Source organism: Zingiber officinale, chromosome 5A (genome assembly GCF_018446385.1).
Source record: "Zingiber officinale cultivar Zhangliang chromosome 5A, Zo_v1.1, whole genome shotgun sequence".
NCBI lineage: Eukaryota > Viridiplantae > Streptophyta > Magnoliopsida > Zingiberales > Zingiberaceae > Zingiber > Zingiber officinale.
The window spans coordinates 151370566-151392476 of record NC_055994.1 but is presented as its reverse complement, the minus strand read 5'-3'; the positions used below and the strand labels follow the sequence as shown (position 1 = coordinate 151392476).

At 38.5% G+C, this 21911-nt stretch overlaps 2 protein-coding genes and 1 non-coding gene across 8 annotated transcripts; 1 reads left to right on the top strand and 2 right to left on the bottom strand.

Annotated features, from left to right (window-relative positions):
• Positions 1–4639: 4639 nt before the first annotated feature.
• On the bottom strand, positions 4640–18549 carry LOC121982512 (protein CLP1 homolog). 6 transcript variants are annotated; one of them, XM_042535637.1, is made up of 13 exons: positions 18398–18549; positions 17448–17654; positions 15675–15893; positions 15399–15607; positions 15251–15319; positions 15075–15170; positions 13576–13817; positions 13330–13468; positions 13173–13229; positions 12590–12724; positions 9985–10220; positions 4964–5008; positions 4640–4890 (listed from the first exon to the last, which is right to left on the bottom strand). In XM_042535637.1, exons 4-13 carry the CDS (start codon positions 15564–15566, stop codon positions 4803–4805), a joined length of 1275 nt encoding a protein of 424 aa, XP_042391571.1. In that variant the 5' UTR covers positions 15567–15607; positions 15675–15893; positions 17448–17654; positions 18398–18549; the 3' UTR covers positions 4640–4802. The 6 variants fall into 6 exon arrangements, with proteins under 6 accessions (XP_042391571.1, XP_042391570.1, XP_042391569.1 ...); XM_042535636.1 differs by having other exon boundaries at positions 15399–15602; XM_042535635.1 differs by having other exon boundaries at positions 15399–15893; positions 17503–17654.
• On the top strand, positions 17923–18417 carry LOC121980195 (acidic proline-rich protein HP43A-like). The gene has a single exon (XM_042532151.1). The coding sequence runs from the start codon at positions 17923–17925 to the stop codon at positions 18415–18417; it is 495 nt and encodes a 164-aa protein (XP_042388085.1).
• An 879-nt stretch (positions 18550–19428) lies between the features above and the next one.
• TRNAQ-CUG lies at positions 19429–19500 on the bottom strand. Its single transcript has one exon. It is a non-coding gene; the product is annotated as a tRNA-Gln (tRNA).
• Positions 19501–21911: the final 2411 nt, after the last annotated feature.

Sequence of the window (21911 nt, the reverse complement as noted above, 5' to 3'; positions counted from 1 at the left end):
TGGATCCTGAAGATTCAGAGGAGGGTCCAGAGATGGATCCCGAGGAGGATCTAGATATGGATTCAGAAGAATCAGAGGAGGATCCTCAAGAATGTGTAGAAGATCCAGAAATGGATCTGATGGATACATCTGAGGCTAATCCACCCATCATAGAATCCGGGATAAACGGGATGCAATTACCCACTGCTCTATCATTTATCCTAGTGGGAGTAGTGCTAGCTTATCTAGTCTATTAGTGTTCTGTTTACTATCGTTATGTATGAACAGTATTAGGTCATTTAGTTTTGAGTCATGTAATAATTTCTGTTGTTTTGTACGAACAGAATTATATAATAAAAGTTATGTTATATGTTAACTAACTTGGAAATGATTAGTTCATTTCATGATATGATTAGTTCATATAAATATGATTCGTTCATATTAAATGATTCGTTCATTAGATGAGATGTGTGCAATAAAATTGATTAATGTTGATTAGATTAGAACATACAAATGATGAGTGGAACTAATGTTATCACTTGATTTTGTAAACTAATTCTAATTTACACTGAGTCAATGATTAATTGCACATATATGAATTACACTGAAATAATAAATAATTTGTTTATTTATGTAGATCATGGCAACTAAAAACATCATAGCTGAACTCAATAAGGGTGAGAAATTATATGGGGATAACTACAAAATTTGGCACTTCAAGATACAATATGTTCTTGAGGAACAAGAAGTTCTAGAGGCTGTAAATCAAATCATGGAAGAACCAGCTGATCGTTCTATAGCATAGCACAGACGTGACCTTGATGCCTATAAGGCATGGAAAAGGAAGGACTCCATTGCTAAGGGTATATTGATTAGTTCAATGGTGGATGACCTGGTATTTGAATATGAGTCATTACCATCGGCTCATGCTGTCTGGGTAGCCCTTAGAGAGAAGTACAGTGGAGTCAGTCTAAATAAGCTCCGTCAGCTAACTATTAAGTTTGATAGTTGTAAGAAGCGCTCGAATGTTACCATGGCCCAACATCTCAGGGAGATGGGTAACATGATTCAAGAGCTTAAGACTGCTGGTTATACGTTGACCGATGAACAACAGGTTCAGGCAGTTATCCGTTCTCTTCCGGATTATTGGGAAACGATGAAACAGAACCTGATCCATAGTGAGAGTATCAAGACTTTCACTGATGTCTCACGCCATGTGGAACTTGAGGCGGAGAGGATTGAATCCGCAAAGATTTCGGGTCAAGCTTTTGTAGCTAAAGGTTCTGGTTCCAAGAATAAGAACAAGTGGTTCAAGAAAGGAAAGGGGAAAGAAAAGGAAGCTAATGTTGTTGCTACGAAAAACCAAATCAAGAAGAAAGGAAAGAAATATGGACAAAAACCTAAGAGCAGGTAGACTTGCTTCAACTGTGGCAAGAAGGGTCATTTTGCTCGGGATTGTACTGACCCTAAAAAGGTAAATCCATTTTTGTCTTCTTTCCACGGGCAATATGTTGCAAGTACAGTGTTGTTAGCTGATTCGTATCCTTTGTGGATTGTAGATTCAGGAGCAACGAACCACGTAGCTCGTGATCGAGCTACATATGTGGAGTACCGTCGGGTACCAGCTGACAACAAATGGATATATGTAGGAAACAATACAAGAATTGAAGTTAAAGGAATTGGCACTTGCAAGCTCAACCTACGTGGTAGAGGCACCTTGTTTCGACATGATGTCCTGTACGCACCTGAGATTTGACGGAATCTGGTTTCCGTTATTTGTCTTCTTGATTTATGTTACAATGTAAATTTTTATAGTCGTTGTGTGGAACTTCGAATTAACTCTGTGTTAATTGGATATGGTTATATAACAAATGGTTTTATGGTTCTCGATGTAGAACCAAATAATAATAGTTGTTTTTCAAACCTGCCACGCGACGACCGCCGAATGGTGACCGCCGGTGAGGGCCGGCGACCGACAACTTGAGGACATCAAAATCGACAGAATGAGAAAGGAAAATTAGGAAAAAAAAAATCTACCCCTCTTTTTCCATCTACTGATTTTTTCTTCATCCCGTTTTCTAATCCGTCGATTTCTTCTCCATCTTCATCTGCCTAATTTCTCTACCTCTTCATCTGCTCAATTTCTTCGAATCTTCTTTAGTTCTTGCTCTTCACATGTGAGTATGTGACTCCCACTATTAATACTTAGAGTAATTGATGTCCGATGGCCCTCTTTTTCTCTTCTACAGTTGTTCCGCTCATCTCTCAATTGCCCGGGTAGAAGTTTTCTTGAAGAAAAATTCAAATTTGGTTACCATTTTAGAGCATTTTCTATGTTTGGTATTTACTACATTCTTATTTTCCATGCTTTGTATTTATTGCTTTCTTATTCTAGTTAGAAATTTCTTTTATTTTTCCTCCATGAATTGATATCTAATTTGGTGATCGAGACAAACAAAACTTAATCATCTAGGTATTTCTTTAAATTTGTTAAACATGTACCTTATAGTTAAGAAGCATAGACAACTCTTTAATCATCAGACTTTTGAAGCTATACCCTGCAAGCTTGACAAGGGAGAAGCCACCAATTGCTTTCTTGATTATCAATGTTCCTATCTGAAATTTGCAAAGATGACGCGCTGGGCATGGTGGATGAATAGCTGACTAGCAAAAGACCTTTCTCTCCCAGGAGTAGCTTTTTCTTTGATCCAATGCACAAGGAAACTAGCCAATAATATGTTAGTGCCCAGAAACTAGGAGGAGTTCCTGGCAAAGGCGCTCCGACGCTCAAGTCAGTATGAGTTTGGATGGGTGGATGAAGAACTGTAAGAACGTATGTGCGAAAGTTGCTGATGTTAGTGAGCATACCTTCGCCAATAAGTACACAGTCAATTATATAGGTCAAAAAACACAAATAAGGTCGCTGTAAACAAGACTATATGGTTGGTTTAGCCAATAAGTCTTGGTCGTCTTGGCCATGGCAAGGGCAGCAAGTCGGGTAAGGGCTGGCCAACGACATCAAGGGCCACCTGCGGTCGGGCTAGCAGCTGCCGGACAGTGGTAGCCACTGTCGGACAGGACCAGGGCCAGCTGTTGTCGACCAGGGCCAAGGCCAACCAGGCTCTGCAGTAGCTAGGCATGGCCAACTGCGGCCTCCCATGGCCGACCAGGACTAGCCGCTGACTCGCGCGACCGACAAGGGCCAACCTCGGCCTCTTCCGCCCAACCATGGCCATGATCTAGCTCGAGTGTTCGGCCATGGCAAGGAGCTACCCCACGCGTCCGACCAGGGCCAGCAACTCACTCCCGAGGCCGGCCAGCGCTAGGCGCAGCCTCCCAGCAGCGGGACAGCACCCGCGGCCAGCCAGCGGCAGCCGCGACCACCCGCGGCCAACCAGCGACAGCCGCGACCGCCCAGCGCGAACTGCCACCGGAGTTGGAAGAGAGGGAGACAAGTTTACCTAGACTGAAATCGCCCTAACCGACGTCCTCCGTCCTCGGATCGCAGCTTCTGCGTTGCCACCAAAGCTAGGGCAAAAGGATGGATCGAGCCGCCACCAAAGTTAGGGCAAAGGGGCTGTCATCGAGTGATTAAAGTTAGGTCGTTTGCGACAAAAAGATAACTCGTTGCAAAATTTGTAGCAATTTTAAATTTTTTTATATGACTAATCCGATTTGATTCTATAACAATTTTCTCACCGACAAACGATCAGCTTTCTTAAGTTGATCGTTTCATTAAAAAAAATCCCTATAATATGCCATAACTATGTTCAAATCTTGAATGTCTAATTAATCACCTACCATACCAGTAGTTCGGATCCTCTGTCCCGAAACTTCTCTGTCCCCATGTCCCACTGCCGATCGGACGGTCTAGATTACATCTCAAGGTATCATGACATCTTTAAGATGTGTACAGTATCCTTGTGATGTGCAAGACATCCTTGAGATATAATCTAAACCGTCCGATCGGCAATGAGACATGGGAACAGAGAAGTTTCGGGACAGAAGATCCGAACTACCATACCAGTCATCGAACGCTGAGACCTTACCAACTCCCAAGAAAAAGATAATTGTAATGTCTTTTATCATTAGTTTATTGTGGCTTCAAGCTCTTTCATTATCTTGTAGGAGCAAAGTATGTAACATAAGCATTTAAAATATTAAGTTGTGATTCATAACCTCTCTAAAATTAAACTCTTATCATTGATTGGTTTAATTTTATTTTTCTTCCATAAAATAAGTATCATATTTTATATGAATTCTTACAAGTGTTTGTATGCTTAGTGCTTGTATTATTGAATTTCCTTCTCATCTATTTTATTTATAAGGAATATTTATTTATTTTAATTTTGTTTAACCATCCAAATAAGAAAATTAAGTTGGGCAAATTGAGTTGACGAACTGAGCAACACAATTTACCACTTGGGCCTATAGACAAAGCAAGTCAAACTGAATGAATGAGTTGAATGACGACGAGGAATTGAGCAAGTCAAACATAAACCAAATAAATAAGACAAGCCATAAAAAAACTAATTAAATGACCAAAAATAAGCCATGTACTCTGATTAAATTAGATGAGACGAGCAATTTATCTCAGATTACGTTAGAGCTGGTTGAGTCAAAAAAGTTGATTGGCTTGACCAAGTAAATTGAGCAAAAATTAACCAAGTAAAAACATGCCCGATTTATAATATCAAGTATGCCCTTTAAAAACCTTTGATAGTAGAAAGACAAATTTATTTATTTTTACCAAAATCTAACTGATGAAAAGCAAACTCTAAAAGACTAATCCTCCTCCCGTTAGCCAAACACTGCCCACATCGTTAACCTTCCAACCATGTTAAAGTTCCAACAATTAAGAGTTTACTTGGGAGTTCGCCAGGGCAAGGTGCGAGGTATGTGATCTTCTTCCTACAATAGAAACGCCATTAATGAATAGGTAAGCCTGTGGCACCTAGACACTTCTTAAGAGAAGCTTACTTACCTCACAACGTCTATATCAGTGACATAAATGTACCCTGCAACGTTACTGCAATGAACAAAGATATCAATAGCACAAGCTAACTTTGAAGCATATATACTACACGAGCAAAACCATTTATATACAGAAATTTAGAATTTTATTCAGAATGAACTCAAAGATGAAATTTGCAACCATAAATGATTTGCAATTACATCAGAGATATTTCATTTCTGATAACTGAATTTTAATTTTTTTGTCATCCTTCAGCTTGTAATTTAGGTATCACATGGTCCAGACATAATTATAATCTGAGCAGAAAAGAAGAAAACAACGAATTAAAGACCCTACCATATTTCTTCTAGCCCATGTGTCCAGGTATTTCTACCATTCATTCACTTGGAGGTGGTCAGCCAACCCGCATGGAAGTTTCTCGCCGACCACCAGATAAATCCAGGAAGCGTAGATGGATAATTAAAGACCCTACCATGATTGTATTAAGGATGGTAATTTTAGCCGCACAGTTAAATCAACATCAATGAGGCAACCTTCTCCAATGCCATCTCATCATGATCTACAAGTTGGATATCAATAAGAGAATCATGCTCAGCACCCTATCGTCACCTAGTGTTGATACTCTTTACTCTAAGGGAGGGTAAGGAACGGAAGGTGCAAAGAGAAGGGGGAAGAGAAGACGAAGAGAGGAGAGAAGAAAACTGTTTACTTAATTTTGAAAAAAAAAACAAAAAGGGAAAGAGTGAGAATGAAATAAAAAATGATAAAAAAAAACAATCCGGTGCACACGAAGCTCCTGCCAATGTGGAGTCCCAAGGAAGGATCTTTATCCTGTTTCAATGAGGCAACCTTATCCAATGACATCTCATCATGATCTACAAGTTGGATATGAATAAGAGAATCAGGCTCAAAACCCTACCATCACCTAGTGTTGATACTCTTTACTTTAAGGGAGGGAATGGAACGGAAGGTGCGAAAAGAAGGGGGAAGAAAAGAGGAAGAGAGGAGGGAAGAAACTGTTTGCTTAATTTTGAAAAAAAACAGAGAGGGAAAGAGAGTGAGAATGAAATAAAAAATGATAAAAAAAAACAGTCCGGTGCACACGAAGCTCCTGCCAATGAGGAGTCCCGAGAAAGGGTTTTTATCCTATTTTACAAGAGGCCGTTTCTGAGACTTGAACTCATGACCTCAAGGTCACATGGTAGTAATTTTACCATTACGCCGCAGCGGAGTGAGATTGAAATACACAAGTAAATTCCCCTTTTCCCTTTTGATCTCCTCTCCTTCCCAAGCACACCCAACCTAACTCCAAGGTCAGCAAGCACCATAACCCCCATTCTATCCTATTTGTCCAAGAGCCTCAATAGTCAATTCGCCAACTGCCCAAACACATAGGCACCAACATGAACCTTGATGAAGCCTCCTCTCCCTTCTAACAACCGCGGCAGGGATGTGTCTTGCTGCTGCTGAGGGTCAACAGAGAGCACAATGACATGTTCATCAGACAAGGATGAGGGATAGTTAGTATAGCTGTATAACCACACTAATGAAATTTCAATTAACATCTAGGGTATAAATGCCATTTCACCACCTTCTGTCCTAGTTTCGGCGGTTTAGACAAAAGCAACTGACACATTATTATTATTCAAAGTTTGAAAAATTAAATAGTCAGTTAAAAGTCATTTAAGTAATAAGTCAAAACTTGCAAGTAATTTTAATAGCCAGTCAACTTTATTTATTGCTACTTTATGTTTTCTTTTGTATATTGTAAGAGTCCACTGACTAGTATAAATGCGTTTGTTGTACTGCTGCAGTAAAAAATAGAAATGGGGAATTCTAAGAAAATTCTTCCTAGTGTGTGATGCATAGGATTCTTTATGTATGACGTCTAAGTCACTACCATCTACTAATGCTTTTTTTAAAACTAAATTTTGAATTCCTACCCACATATCTTCAAACTATCAAACATTCTTTTTGTGTTCCATCATATTTGGTATCAAACGAGCTGTGAGGAGTTTGAGGAAAGTTAATTGATAGTGAGCAAATTGAGATACTCATTCATGTGGCCACCAATGTGCAAATTTGCCCAATTTACCAGCCTATTGAACGATACAAGTGACCACGTAGAGTTGGAAAGACAAGTGGATGAGCAATTGCCAAAGGGTTTAATTTGTGAAAGTCTAAACTCATATGCTGTGCCTGCATTGTTGGCATAAAAACAAAAAATAGTAGTTGGCGCATGTGTATTAACAGCCATGCGATCAACAAAATCACCATCACATATTGATTCCCAATTATCCAACATGACGATATGTTGCATATGTTGGTTGGTTCTTTTATTTTCAAAAATTGATTTGAAAAGTGGGTATCATAAAATACACATAAGGCTTAGAGATGAATGAAAAATAACTTATAAAACTAAAGACAACCTTTATGCATGACTCGTTATGTCTTTTGATCTTTCCTATGCTTCTACTATATTCATGCGCCAAGTACTACAATAATTTATCAAAATAATATGTTATTTATTTGACATCTCAATTTATAGCAAGAGTAGAGAAAATCATCTTACACATTTTGTACAAGTTATGAGAATTCTTCGCAAGGAGAAGCGCTCTACATAAACTTAAAAAAAATGCTCCTTTATGATTTCATTTGTGGTATTCTCTTCAGTTTTGTGGTGTCAACTTACAAATTAAAAGCCAAACTGGACAAGGTAAAAGCAATTCAGAGTAGCCAATGCTACAAGAAGTCAGACACTTTCATAACCTAGCAATGTTTATTGACTATTCAGAAAAAATGTCAGCACTAATATGACCCCTATAGCTGACTCCTATAGCTGACTGTATAAAAAAAGATTAGTTCATTTAGACCAACACAACTCCATAAACTTTTCATAAAGGAAAATATCAATTGAATCACCAATTCTTCAACTACTAGATTTTTCAAAGGTTTTTGAAGTGACATATGATGTATCTAATATTGGATTCAAAGGCATAATAGGCTAAGAGGGGCAGCCTATTGTATTTTTAAATGAAAAGCTGAATGAAGCAAATCAATCATATTTCACTTGAGACAAAATTTTATGCACTAGTGTAAGCTTTGCGCCACTGGCGACATTTCCTCCTTCCACGAGTTTGTTCTATGCTCTCATCACCATTCTCTTTAATACATCAACTTTAAGAAAAACTAAGTAATCAGTTTCCTTAAGAATATTCCTTTGTAATAAACACAAATCAAGTATTGAAAACAAACCACTTGAAGCACTGGGTACAACGATCCATATATATATTCTTTCTTCAATGTTTAAACAAGTGATGAGGTTTGAGCTACTCAAGAAAGATTATCTTTCGTGCAAAGACCTCAACATATACTTGCTACCCTGTGGTGGTGGATTGTTTATCACAAATGAAATTTTATTCCATGCAAATGTTGTCCACATTGCTATGCTCTTCTTTAAAGAAGTTGTTCGTCTTCATGGTTTGTCATTAATAATTGTTTCTTTCTGATCGAGATGTGAAGTTGACAAATTACTTTTGGTAAACCTTGTGGAAAATAACAAAAAAAAGTTGAAGTTTCCTTTATTTTCACCCTCAGTCCAGATAGAGATTGTCCACAAAAGTTTAGATGATTTACTTCGTTGTTTGTTGGAGAGCATGCCACATGGGATTAAATTCTTTGTATAGTTGAATTTGAATATAATATTTTTGTGAATAGGTCCACTAGATGCAGTTCATTTGAAATTGTTAGGTAAAAACTCAATTAATTTGATTCCTTTAGTATTAGAGGCAACGCAAAGTGTTGAAATTAATGTTTTTAAGAAACACATATAAGATACACACAATGACATCATGCAAAAAAATTGCTGAGTAAATCAAAGGTATAAGGCACATGTTGATTTGAAAATAAAGTTTGTTGAATTTAAAGCAGTTGATATGGCTATGGCTTGTGCAAGACTTGAAGAATATCCAAAAAGGGTCTATAAGAAACTACATCTTTAACATTGAGGACCTCACCCCATACTCTAAACATGAAGATATTGTAGCAAGTAATGGACCTAATGCTCTCTTGCCATCTATTCAAACCTTCAAAGAACACATTGAAGATGAAATCGACCAACAAGAGGTGGTTATTAAAAGTATCGTGTTAAATATAAAGCACAACCCCTTTCTGAATGTACACGGATTACTAGTGATGAATTCTAATCGCTAAACCAAGATCCTTATGAAAGATTCTATGTTTATAAGTTGTCAGGAATAAGTTTTTTCTCACCCAAAGAGAGTTGATGGAGAGCAGTGACAATCTCCCCTTAAAGTCTATGCGTAGAAATAGATTCAAGTCCAATATTTAATTTGACATACTAAGGAAAATGATGAACCATTTAGGAAATAATGTAACGTGTAGTAGTTTCAATGTTTGAAAGTCAAAGTTTAAGAAGTCAAAAAGTCAATTAAAAAGTTTTTAATTTATTCAAAGAGTTCTTAAGTTTGTGATTAGCAAGAAATCCTAAGAGTCAGTTAAAGTATGTTTATGTGAATTCTTTTATGTTTTTCTTTCCACCTACTACTATGAAACATAAAAGTGAGATTTTTAAGAAAAAATCTTCCACTGTGTTATATAATTTGCCTTCAGTGTGTAGCCTAGGATTCTTTAGGTGTGATGCCCAAGTTATTACCCTAATACCTTTGAAAAAGGGTAGCCCGGTCCAGGAAGCTCCCGCTATGCGGGGTTCCGGGGAAGGATCCAATGTACGTAGCCTTACCCTGCTTTTTTCAAGAGGCCGTTTTCAGGATTCGAACCCGTGACCTTTTGGTCACAAAGCAACAACTTTACCGTTGCGCCAAGGTTCCCCTTCAACATGTCTTCAAACAAGCAAACCATCTTCTTGCGCTGCATCAAGGATATCCTACCAAATACTTCTATGCTGATGAGGAAAACCACTACAACTTAAATTTAGAAAGATTTTCTAGGACACGATAAACAAGTACCAAGGTCTCCTGAATACTTGACAAATTACTAGAAAGAATTACCTGGATATAATCTGATCAGGCTCCTTTGCATATGAAACAGCTAGAACAAGATGGAGTAAGTCACGATTTATGTTAATAGCAACTACTCGAGTAGGGTCGGCTACAGGTTCCGCACCAATAGGCAGTGCAGAACGAGGAGCCTGTGGGCCACCACCAATTCTATAAACAGAAATGTCACTAAAGTTGACAATATTTGAATGTGGGGAGAGATCATTTATAGGCCCATAGAAGTATTCCTGCAAAGAAATCAGCTAGCTAAGTAAAAACTTGTGAAAAAATTCCTACATATCAAACAAATAAACACAAAACTTGCATAGATTACATTGAATAATTTAGTCTAGTCATAAGGCAGCTGTGGTTAAATAAAATAACAGACATTAGTAAAAGAAGCTAGTACAGTCTACAAGCCATTTCATCCCGAGTTAACCGAATGCAATGGCTCTTAACAAGAACTTAAATAAATACAACAGTACAAAAATAACAATTCCTTATGCATATGCCTAAAGTGGCTTGATATTTCTCCTAACAATGTAGTATCAAAGGCAAGCAAGAGTAATTTGACATCTCGTACCTTGACAAAGCGATTGAAATATATTATTCAAACAAATTAATGAAACTTGATACTTCTTGACACAAATAATGTCTCATGTGCCTTTGTATCGATCATGTTGATACCAACACCCTTTGTATATGGACACCCTTGTGTGCTAAAAATACATGTCAAATCAAGATGAATTGAGATAATATTATTTTTATTTTTATTTTATCTCCATAGAAGATAATGTTCAAATTATATCATTCTAGATAGAAAATAGAATTTGAAATTAAGTATATTGTTGTTTTATCTTTTTCTTCTTATCTCCTTACTCCTCCAATTTGCCGCCGACATCATAGATCGGAACGTTGGCACAATACCAAATTAGTATCATTAGAGTCAAAGACTAAAACATTGGCACCAGTGCACCACTTGAGATTTTATACCTTGATCTTGATAATAGTGAGTAATCAATAGAGTTGTAGAAGCTGTTGGTGCAGGAAGCATCCGACGATCGAACCTGTGTTTTGATTATGTCAAAAGATTCAAAGTTAGGTTGTCTTGTGATCTAATGTGATTGAATGAGTTTGCAAGAAAGTCCTAAGTTGTCTTAGGCACAAGTCCTAGCTGCGGTTAGGCAGGTGGAAAAACCCTAGGGGGTGGTAACCCTAGGTGAGAAAAAGTCATAGCTGCGGTTAGGCAAAGGGAAAACCCTAGGGGGCGGTAATCCTAGGTCCTAGGGGTGGTAACCATAGGCGGAAAGTCTTGGCGAGTCGAAGGCTTCGGGCAAAAAGTCCTAGAGTCGAAGACTCTAGGTGGAAAGTCCTGGTGTCGCGAACCAGGTGGAAGTCTGGGCGGGTCGTGGAGCGGACGTCTAGCAGAAAGTCCTAGAGCCTCGGGTGCTGAGCAAAAGTCCAGTCGATCTGGAGGACCGGTCAGGCAACAAGTATACTCTCCTGAGAGGAGTAGGTGAGGACGCGTTCCCAGTTGAGAGAACAGTAGGCGTCCGTTCGACCTTTCCGGTCGGGAATCCGAAGTCGGAACCGGATAGTCCGGAGACTGTCGAACACTTATGGTTTGCTTATTTTTTTGCTAAACTCTGTCTTGCAGGATATGCTTTTGTCTTTTGGACTAACCCATCTTGCAGGGGTGAAAAAGAAGCAAAAGCCTCGGATGAACAATCCCGAAGCGCCCTCCATGGAGCTTGGAAGCGCCTCGGGTCATTAGCTGAAGACCTCCGCGCAGCAGGGCAGAGGGTGCCTCCATGGAGCTTGGAGGCGCCCTGGACGCAAGGCGCGAGGGCGCCCTCCATGGGCTTGGAGGCGCCCTCAGGTGGATAGGCAGCTACTTGGTCGGAGCTCATCCACACTATGGATTCGGCGCGGATGAGGGCGCCCTCCAGGGTGTTGGAGGCACCCTCCACAAGCTATATAAGCCTGTCTCGAGCAGCAGCTTGGAAAAACATCGGAAACACGATCCATCTTCCATGCACTGCTCAAAGGATCATCCGATAAAGCTAAAGCAAGACACCGACGACCAGAAGCCTTCGATTTTAGACTTATTTACTGTCGGTATAATTTTTGTAGCACTTGAATTATTGTACTCTTTTGTAATACTTTCCGAACTTATAGTGATTGCCCAAAGTAAATGCTCAACAAGCGAGGGCCTTGGAGTAGGAGTCGCCCTAGGCTCCGAATCAAGTAAATCTTGGTGTTTACATTATTTGTTCTTATTTCCGCTGCGTTTTTCTCTTAGTCTTCCGAAACATAAAGTGAAAGCCACGAGCGTTATTCACCCTCCCCCCTCTAGCGCTTTCGATCCAACAGAAGTTGTGTAGTTAGATAGGATTGGAGATGAGAAAAAAGTATTAATCGTATTTAGATGACACTCAACACAGGCTTGCATAAGCACAAGCAAAGAATAAATATGGGACGTCTACAATGTTAGCAAATGCATATTTAATCTACATTGTAAGCAGTCCCTGATTTCAGAGTATGAACACAAAGGAGAACATTTGTAAAAAAAATTCTTTCACCGCATTCACGATGAAAATTCACAAGTTGCACTTACTCTGATTTTCAAACTCCTAGCCTTTTGGCGTACTTTTTGATTCCTCATAACTATCCCTCCAGATTTATGGAGTTTCACAACATCTACTTTAGGCTTGGTTTTTAAAACTTCTTTAAGCATGCTGCAAAGTTTTTCCTGAAGACAATACAATAAGAGACCAATAAGAAACGCAAATGCTCTCTGACAAGTACCGAGAACAATATCTGCTAAACAAAAGTGAATTGATGCACTCTTACCTGTGAACTATTAATGAAGAATTCTATAACATAATAGAACTACATTTCCAAGAATAAAGATGTCCAACAAACAAAAGGATTATTTAGAAATTCAAGATTTGTGTAGCAATCAAATTTCTATCCAACTTAAATAATAAGTGATTTGTCGTTAAATCTGGAACACTTGAGACATAAGAGAAATTGGAAGTCAATTAGTCCAGTGATATCAACATTCAACTGACATCCAAAAACTAAAACAGCTCAATAATAAAGCAAGATTGATTGGTATCTGGATATACAAACTACCGATGCAACAAAGACTTTCAATGCAACAAAAGAACAAAGAAAGCAGGAGAGATATAAGTTACCTGGCCCAAGACTAGAACCACATCACAATTAAATGTATCAATAGCATTGAGAAGTAACTACAAGCCAATCAAAAAAGTTGGATGTGAGTTTAGAAGACAATTTAACATTGACCTTGAAAATTAAAGATTGATGTAGTTTTCACTCTGAATAAACTACCTCATAACCAAGGCCTTCCACCCATCCCATAGTATTAATCACCATGCCTGCAGCTCTAGCTTCAGCATTTCCAGAGAACTGCCTCTCTAGGGTTCTAGCCAACTCCTTCACAAACACTTTATAAAGATCACCATTTGCACTGTCCAAACAACAAACCAAGCATTAATTGCATTCACAAATATCAACTCATAAGACAAATCTATCATGAAGCATCAATTGCAACAAAGTACAGAAATAAATGCTTACGTAGGAGATGTGTGCCCATAAAAATACACAATAGGCATTTCTAGAGGAATTCCTTCCACTGCATCTATAGGCATCTCAACTGGAGTAGCAGCTATGCAGCCAGGAATAGTTATGTAGCCCTGACCAATATCCAAATCCACATAGGTCGGTTTCCATCCTTGTTTACAAGCCCAGCTTAGAAGCATTTTGCACAAGCTACTCTTCCCAGAATCTGTGGGTCCCACAACAATCACCCTAGGACCCTGATATACAAAGGTATTTGACATTTAAAATGGTAATTTGAAACATATTGAAACAATTTTAAAGTAATGTGTGTGTATTTGAAGTGGCAGGTGGCAGTCAACCAAATTGACACACTCAAGAGTAGTTGAGTAAAGAAAGATAAGGATAGGTATACACTACTCAGATGTATCTCACAGTATCACTTGAAAAATATTTTTAATAGCAAATGGCATTGCTTCAGTCCAGCATAAACCAGTTGTAATGACATATCCAAACCAGTATTCAAATATATATTGGCACACATAAATGTTCTCTTGGAAACTATGTTCATGTCCAATCTTGAACTGTGACATGATCATAAATCAACATGCTGTATTTTTCAGTTTCTAACAAAAACCCAACAACATCATCAGGGTTTTGTAGTCGGATTCTAGAAGAAAAATAAGTTTTACAGGTAATCAGAAACCTAATAATATGAAGTCTGGCCTATTCTATCTTAAGTATTCAAAACAAAAATCATCAGATACTGTCCGATTGGTCAGACATTGTTGGACACTAATTTTTCTATGTAGGAGGGAGCGATACTCATCGGGAAGGCACTTGTTGAAGCTGTATAAGCAGCTGTGCAGATAAGGAGCCAGCAGATCAAGCATGAACATGGAAGATGCACTATGTGACTATACAATGTCTGAATGCTAATACTTGGTTGAGTTCTAATAGTCGGACTTATCATATATTCTCAACACTAACAGTCTAAGTGAACATTAATCTTCCTATTGATCACTTGTAAAAATTTCTAGAAACAATGCCTAACGTTTGGCTGCATCCAAGTTAGATACTCTTATCTGAGCCTCAGTAATATAGGTTGTGTAAGTGAATACACATTAGATGTAGAATTTCCTATGACAATTATTGTTCTGTTAATTTATGGTTTTCTGTTTTGTAGAGGAAGAGTGAACAATTTATAAATATTGTGTGGCAAAGCATTTTGATTTATGTGAATGATAATCTGGTATGCATTTGGGGCATGTGACCATAGTATTGAAATATGATTGAGATTGCCACCATGGTGTTGATTTTAGATTTCTTGTAGATAAACTCTAAGATTTAATAAACTTCATCAAATACAATTTATCATCATATAAGACGTATAAGATACCTCCTAGCTCTAATAGACCACATAAGAAGTTAACATATACATTGAACGTAGTTTGTGACAGTCAATGCTATCAACATGCTATTCTCAAGGATCAAATATCAAAAACAGGTGAGGATACCTGCAGAGAGTCCACATTGTTACTATGCGATGCCTTTGCTTGAGCTCTTCTTGCATCAAGTATGGCATGAACATTCACGTAGCTCACCATGGGTGTCTAGATCCATCAGGTGAAATAATTAAAAGACAATACACGAATGGTTCATGAACAATTAATTAATAGCTATACCAGGCTACCTCATCTGCCACATACTCCACTTCGCTGACTCCATCCAACTCGATGGTGGCACCGTTCCAAGTGAAAACCTAATGCATAAGTTCGTATTTTCTCCATATTCACTTCCCATTTATAATGCCATGAAGAAAATCAGAAAAGATGGCTTACTGCGATTTTGCTGCGTGGTGAGATGGAGAGCCAATTGCTAGGAGGCAACTCGGTACCGAATATTTCAGCTGTGCCAGAGAAGAGGCGAATGCGAAGGGGCATGTCAGGGCCAACCTCGACTCTGAGCTCACTCTCCTTCGCTAATTTAAATTGTCTGGACGAGGCCATAATTAATAGGCAAAGGCGCTTGAAATGCCCAGAACCCTACTCTGATAACTGTGGCAATTAGAAACTATATGACTGGTACAGTAGTTGTTCAAGGACAACGAACGCTACTTGCGAAGATGAGGAGTGGGAAGCCACGCTTTATGTTGACGGCGAGGGTGGATTGATGGTCACTCCGGCTGAAAATTCTGAGAATGGTTGACCAAAAGCCGGCAGTCGAGTCGGCGAGATGATGCGTCGTTTCTCAGAGACACGTGATCCGTGGTCGAGATGACACCGGCGACAAGGCACGGCTGCTTCAGCGGTCTGTGACTGCTTGCGGCTGTGGTGCTGGAGGATGGCAAGAACAGTTGGATTTGTGAGAGGCACGATAAGTAGCTTAACTTAAACCTAACTAATTTAAACCAACCCGGATCGGACCGAACCGATCTAGATTAGTTCAACGTTGATTCAACTTAAAAATGTCAAAAGCACTATTTAGTTGTGTCATACAAATAACAATAATAAAGCAAATACAAAAAGAAATACAGTGTAGTGTAGTTCAGATATTTTACTTTTACTTGTATTTTATGATGTACTGATGTGTCATTTTCACAAATGCATTAATGAGTAAGCCTTTATACTCTCAACTAATTATTTACAATAAACTTTCATATCTTAAAAAAATCTATTCTAAAATCAACTACACCCATGTGAAAAAGTGATATTTTAACATATAGATTAATAGTTAGGAATTAAAAACAATTAAACAATCCGAACAGAGTGAAGTCATGAGGCTATAAGCTCGGCTCAATTATTTTTTCCTAAGCTCGAGTACGGCTTGATTTCGATTCGAACTTTAATTCTAGGCTTGAGTTGGTTCGTAATGAAATTAAAGAATTCAAGAATAACTCGAGCTCTGTTTAAAACTAATTCCTTTAAAAATTAAATAAACTTAGTTTAAGTTCAGTTGATTAAATTAGCTTGAGTTTGAGCTTATTAGAGATATAATTGAGCTCGAGTTCGAACTCATGAAAATCACCTACAATTTGTGTATCATGAAAATTTTCTATAAAAGTGAATACATAACATGTAAACAAATATCACAACTCGTAGTCCAGATTACAATTAGGCTGCGTTTGGTAGGATGTAATCTGCCTTGTAATGTAATCCAGATTACATTACAAGGCTGATTATTTTGTTTGGTTTCATTTTTAACTTGTAATGTAATGTAATCTGAATTAAAAAATGTAATGAAGTTTTGTAATCTGGATTACAAAACAAACACACTGTAATCCGATTACATTACGAGATCACCTTTTAATAAAAATTTGAATGTCAAATAAACCCCTAGTCTGTTGTTGCCCATCGTCGCCCGTCGCCGCCCACCGCCACCCGCCGGCGACGACCCGTTTTTTATATGTAAAAAAAAAAAATCAACCCCTCTTTTTCCATCTACTGATTTTTTCTTCATCCCGTTTTCTCATCCGTCAATTTCTCTCCATCTTCATCTGCCTAATTTCTCTTCCTCTTCATCTGCTCAATTTCTTCGAATCTTCTTTAGTTCTTGCTCTTCACCTGTGAGTCTGTGACTCCCACTATTAATACTTTGAGTAATTGATGTCCGATGGCCCTCTTTTTCTCTTCTACAGTTGTTCCGCTCATCTCTCAATTGCCCGGGTAGAAGTTTTCTTGAAGAAAAATTCGAATTTGGTTACCATTTTAGAGCATTTTCTATGTTTTGTATTTACTACTTTCTTATTTTCCATGCTTTGTATTTATTGCTTTCTTATTCTAATTAGAAATTTCTTTTATTTTTCCTCCATGAATTGATATCTAATTTGGTGATCGAGACAAACAAAACTTAATCATCTAGGTATTTCTTTAAATTTGTTAAACATGTACCTTATAGTTAAGAAGCATAGACAACTCTTTAATCATCAGATTTTTGAAGCTATACCCTGCAAGCTTGACAAGGGAGAAGCCACCAATTGCTTTCTTGATTATCAATGTTCCTATCTGAAATTTGCAAAGATGACGCGCTGGGCATGGTGGACGAATAGCTGACTAGCAAAAGACCTTTCTCTCCCAGGAGTAGCTTTTTCTTTGATCCTATGCACAAGGAAACGAGCCAATAATATGTTAGTGCCTAGAAACTAGGGGGAGTTCCTGGCAAAGGCGCTCCGACGCTCAAGTCAGTATGAGTTTGGATGGGTGGATGAAGAACTGTAAGAACGTATGTACGAAAGTTGCTGATGTTAGTGAGCATACCTTCGCCAATAAATACACAGTCAATTATATAGGTCAAAAAACACAAATAAGGTCGCTATAAACAAGACTATATGGTTGGTTTAGCCAATAAGTCTTGGCCGTCTTGGCCATGGCAAGGGCAGCAAGTGCGGGTAAGGGCTGGCCAACGACATCAAGGGCCACCTGCGGTCGGGCCAGCCGCTGCCAGACAGGACCAGGGCCAGCTGCTGTCGACCAGGGCCAGGGCCAGCCAAGCTCTGCAGCAGCCAGGCATGGCCAACTGCGGACTCCCGTGGCCGGCCAGGACCAGCCGCTGACTCGCGCGACCGACAAGGGCCAACCTCGGCCTCTTCCGCCCGACCATGGCCATGATCTAGCTCGAGTGTTCGGCCAGGGCAAGGAGCTGCCCCATGCGTCCGGCCAGGGCCAGCAACTCGCTCCCGAGGCCGGCCAGCGCCAGGCGCGGCCTCCCAGCAGCGGGACAGCACCCGCGGCCAGCCAGCGGCAGCCGCGACCACCCGCGGCCAACCAGCGGCAGCCGCAACCACCTGCGACCGCCCAGCGCGAACTGCCACCGGAGTTGGAAGAGAGGGAGACAAGTTTACCAGGACTAAAATCGCCCTAACCGACGTCCTCCGTCCTCGGATCGCAGCTTCTGCGTCGCCACCAAAGCTAGGGCAAAAGGATGGATCGAGCCGCCACCAAAGTTAGGGCAAAGGGGCTGTCATCGAGTGATTAAAGTTAGTTTTTTTGCGACAAAAAGATAACTCGTTGCAAAATTTGTAGCAATTTTAAATTTTTTTTATAGGAAAGTTAAAAGTTTTTAAAATTTGTTGGGGGTACCTAGTAATATCAGAATGAGATGAAACTAATTTTTATGAGTTTTTAAAATTATCTTAATTCATATTCATAAGATTAATAATATCAATTTATTGGATAAAATTTTTTTTATGCCATTTTCATGATCAGAAGATTTTTAGGAACTCATAGGATCTGGTTTCATCTCATTCCGAATACTCTAGGTACCTCAAGCGGCCCCGGAAAATTTAATTTTACATTAAAAAATGAAATTCTGTGACGAATTACAAAATTCATCGCAGATCAGCGACGAATTTCAAAATTCGTCGCAGAATTACATTTTTTTATATGTAAAATAAACTTTCCGGGGCCAATTGAGATACTTAGAGAACTCGGAATGAGATGAAATCAGATCCTATGAGTTCCTAAAAATCTCTTGATCATGGATCATGCAAATGCCATCAAAAAATAAATTTGACATAATAAATTGATAGTTTTGGTCTTATGAAGGTGAATACCGTTCTCCGAACATCTTCAAATAAGTTCAAGCTCATAAAAAATAAACCAAGCCAAACTTGAACACTCATTTCAAAAGTTTGGTTCATTTTAAGCTTAGTTCAGCTCGGCTCGACTCGATTATCTTATCAAACAAGCTTGAACACCCCAAAATTCGGCTCGGCTTGTTTACAGCTCTAGCCCCGCTAAGCTGATGACCGGACGGCAGATCTCATCCTCGCGGTCGCGAAACAAACTCGTGAAAACAGATAATTAAATGAAAAAAAATAGAATATTAATGGTGAAGTGTTAGAGAGGAAAAAATAACTCTGTACCAAGAAAAAGGTCCCACCGAGACTTGAACTCGGGTTACTGGATTCAGAGTCCAATGTCCTCACCACTAGACCATGGGACCATTGATGTTAGTTTATTGGATTTATAATATATATGATTGGTGTTGGACATATATATAATATATATGATTGAGATGCTATGTAAAAAAAGTTGATGTCGTATGACTTAGAGTCTCATATTCTACTTGTAGAAATAGCTTTAAGATTTCGTATGATAGATTTAATGTGATATGACATTTCCTTAGAATTTCGTATTGACAGGAATTTCATGTACGGGACTGTCCTTTTGATGCTATGTAAATATATTTCACTTGTAAAACTACAATGTGTGTTTATATGTATTCATATTAGTGCCAACAAGAAGTTATAGTTATCATTGTTTTTAGGTTTAATTTGTATGTCTGTATGTGTTTAATTCTCCAATTTGAGAGGTGTTTAAGTTTTCTAGAGACGAGAACTTAAAGTTTATTTAATCTTCAAAACTTGTTTATTTAATCTGGGAATTTGTTCTTTCAGCAAGATCAGTTTGCCGTGATAGTAAAAGAATCAGTTTATGAGACATCAAGAGGACAACTTTAATTTTGAAAACTTGCAGCATATCGAACAAGCTTTGATACAAAACTGCTGGTTGGAAGTCAGAGATTGTCAATCGAGAAGACTCATTGCTAAGCATAGACAGTTCTTGATGGCCTTCTTCAGCATGATACAAAAGTTGATACAACAAATCAGTAACATCTGCGTGTTGCTAGCATACGAGAGCTCTCACATTCCTTCTTGGCAAGTTCATAGACACGAAATGAGCAATACAAAGGACTTCATTGAAAGCATGTGGCATCAACACAAACATATTCTAAATACTTTCTTAAACACCTCTTCGACAAGTCTCAAACATCACCAAATCAGCAACAACTGCTATATAAACAGAATTCAGGAAACACAATGCAATCCAATGTACACCAAATAGATGCATTTAGTCAGGGAATGGATGATTAATTTCAGAACAATGTCGTTCTCAATGATATGAAAGATAATTAGAGGAACGATAGGTGATAATTCTGGTCCATAGCCAATGAAGAATCTGAGATCCAAATGAACACAATGTATTATTCAATAGCTATCAATTTGAATAAGAAATTGAAGAACAAGAGGCAGAGGCACAATGTATCATTCAATAGCTATCAATTTTTGTCGGAAGGAGTAGGCCGGTGGAGGCAAAGGCTCGTTCAAGTTGATGCTCCTTTAATAGACTCTCTTCTTTCTGGTTTAAAACCTCTCTTGTTAGTTGAGAGTCCTTGAAAAGGAAAGCTGAGGAGATGACCTCAGGTGTAAAAATAACTAAATATTAGGAATTTTTATGGCAGGTAACTAAAAGAAAGATAGAAATGTTCCTTACCAAAGGTAGGGCTTAGTCCGAGGTCAATTGGACTAAGCCCAAATACATACAATAGGTCTTCTATTGTCAATTCAAGTTGGTTAGATTTCAAATCTTTTAGTCTCACTAGAGCTTAACAAAGAGCTGGGTCTATGCGGATGTTGCCTAAATCAGGGACAGGGAGAAGATCTTGCTACCAAGATGTAGGACAAGTTAGAGAAGTTGGAAGACAGATGAAGAAATATTTATCCCTCCATTCATCCTGAGCTGGAATCCAGTTAAATAAAATTATCTTGGAGCGAGCCTGAAAGCGAAATAGGCTTGATGCTACTTGTCAGAGGTAGAAATAGCAATGGAATATGCGAGGAGATAAAGGAAGATCGAACAAGCGAAAGACCATGGTGACACCGCTTAAGATGCGAAGGGATTGGGAAAGAAGTTGGCGAAGTGGAAGGTTAAAATATTAACTGACGATGATAAAATGCGAAGGGATTGGGGAAGAAGTTGGCGAAGTGGAAGGCTAAAATATTAGCTGACGACGATAAAAAAGGGATGAAAGGGGAAGCGAAGTCCGGCTATGACCTGTTCCCTAAAGCCAGTGACGCTTCCTCAGGGAGGAAGATAGGAACGGTCTTCGTCGGTGGCAGGGACGGATCCAGAAAAAACAGATGGACTGGGCTATATATATAAAAGGGTTGGGATAAATAAAAAAAATTATAAAAAATTAATATGTAATAATTTTATTAGTAAAAATATAATAAATTAGAATAAATAATAAAAAAGCATTGCCATTCATATTAAATTAATTTTAGACTTCTTGAATTTTCAAGATCTTATTTAATTATTAAACATATTTAAAATTTTAAATATCAGACCTAGGTCGTTGACCCAAGGAATTGGAGAAAAATAAATAAATAAAAAAATACTTTAGAAAGATGTCTTCTCTCAAGACATTAAAGTTATAATGTTGCAGTGCGTATGAAGCGATGCCACTTAGAAAAGTAGTGTCTCCATATCTGGTTGTCTTAATTAATTATATTCTATGAAAAAGGCTTTCGCAAGCTTCCACCCTTACCTTTCGACAGCTCCGACAAGCCAGGA